Genomic DNA, 1,426 nt, shown 5'->3' with positions numbered 1-1,426 from the left:
AATGTGGGTGCAACCCCCGTCGAGATCAGACAAGAGATGAGATATCTCGGTCTGATACTCGACGGCCGATGGAGTTTCACGAGCCACCTTGCCGGTGATGCGAAAAGGGCAGGGGGGAGGGCGGCAAAGTTAGGTCGTCTCCTCCCAACCTGGGCGGCCCAGACGGCAGGGTTCGTCGGTTGTACGCGAACACCGTCAAGTCGGTAGCGCTCTACGGGGCCCCTGTTTGGGCCCCACGGCTCGCGGCATCGAGGCACGCGCGCGCCAGCATGGCCCGCGCCTTTCGCCCGATTGCCGCGAGGATATGTAGGGCCTACCGGACGGTGGCGTACAACGCGGCGGCGGTGATCGCCGGCCTCCCCCCGATGGAGTACGCGGCAGAGGAACATTACAATATGTTCCTCGAAAGCCACGACTCCGAGGGGAGGCCGATTAGATGGACGGCGAACCACCGTGCTCGGAGGCGACTCCAGCACCGGCAGCGCGCAATCGCCAAATGGCGAGAGGCGTTAGTAGCCTCGGGGGACACTACCCCGGGGCTCCGCGTCGTCGGTACAATCGGGCCCCTCCTCGACCAGTGGGTCGATAGAGGATGGGGCGGGTTGTCCTTCCGAATGACGCAGGTGCTGACTGGGCATGGCTGCTTTGGTCACTACCTGTGTCGTATCGGAAGGGAGCAGAACTCCGGCTGCCACCACTGTGCGGCCGAAGACGACACCGCCCAGCACACGCTGGGCGAGTGTCCGGCGTGGGCGGGAGAGCGGGAGGCGCTCACCCGTATTGTGGGGCAGGACCTCTCCCTTCCAGCGGTGATCACCGCGATACTGGAAGAGGAGAGGTCCTGGCACGCGTTTGCCTCCTTCTGCGAGAAGGTCATCTCGCAGAAGGAGGCAGCGGAGCGGGAGAGGAGGGGGCAAGTCCCTCGTCCTCGCCCGCAACAGCAGCGGCGGCAGCAGCGCCGGGCTCGGGGAAGACATCCCCGGGCTCGGCCTGCTCGGCCCGCCGTGGGGAATGGGGTGGGAGCTGAGCCAGACGGGGGGAGAGCTGACGGGGAAGCGTTATCTCTCCCGGCCTCCCCTCCTATGACGCGGAGCCGGGCGAGGATGTTACTCGCCCGTGCTCCCGCTTCCACCCCACCCCCTACTCCGCCGCCCACACCACCGCCCTGACGGGCGGGGGAGGGGATGCCCGCAAGTCGCGGGTAAGTCCCCTCCCCTCGTAGTGGGCGGAACACCGCCGAGGCGGTTAGGAGAAGGCCCTCCCCCAATGTTAACGGGGGAGGCGGCCTGGGACTGGCGGGCTGGGACTCCCGCCAGTCCCTGCCTCCACGGAGGCGGGCGGTAGAGGTCGTGGACGCCTCTGCCGCCCAAAAGAGTAGTGGACTCCCCCTGCGGGGGGGAGTCCCCCTCCCCCACACCATCGGGGG

The 1,426-nt window shown here is 67.5% G+C and overlaps 1 protein-coding gene across 1 annotated transcript; it reads left to right on the top strand.

The window, feature by feature from the left end:
* The first annotated feature begins 41 nt into the window (after nt 1-41).
* LOC105556382 lies at nt 42-1,169 on the top strand. The gene has a single exon (XM_012003472.1). The coding sequence runs from the start codon at nt 270-272 to the stop codon at nt 1,167-1,169; it is 900 nt and encodes a 299-aa protein (XP_011858862.1). The 5' UTR covers nt 42-269.
* Nucleotides 1,170-1,426: the final 257 nt, after the last annotated feature.

This window comes from Vollenhovia emeryi, unplaced genomic scaffold (genome assembly GCF_000949405.1).
Source record: "Vollenhovia emeryi isolate VEMERY1.0 unplaced genomic scaffold, V.emery_V1.0 DF948842.1, whole genome shotgun sequence".
NCBI classification, from domain to species: domain Eukaryota; kingdom Metazoa; phylum Arthropoda; class Insecta; order Hymenoptera; family Formicidae; genus Vollenhovia; species Vollenhovia emeryi.
The sequence above is the reverse complement of the archived record's forward strand: the minus strand, read 5'-3'. Positions and strand labels throughout refer to the sequence as shown.

Bases quoted from the DNA above. Each gene is read 5' to 3' on its own strand.
- LOC105556382 (XM_012003472.1), top strand. From the start codon at position 270: ATGGCCCGCGCCTTTCGCCCGATTGCCGCGAGGATATGTAGGGCCTAC.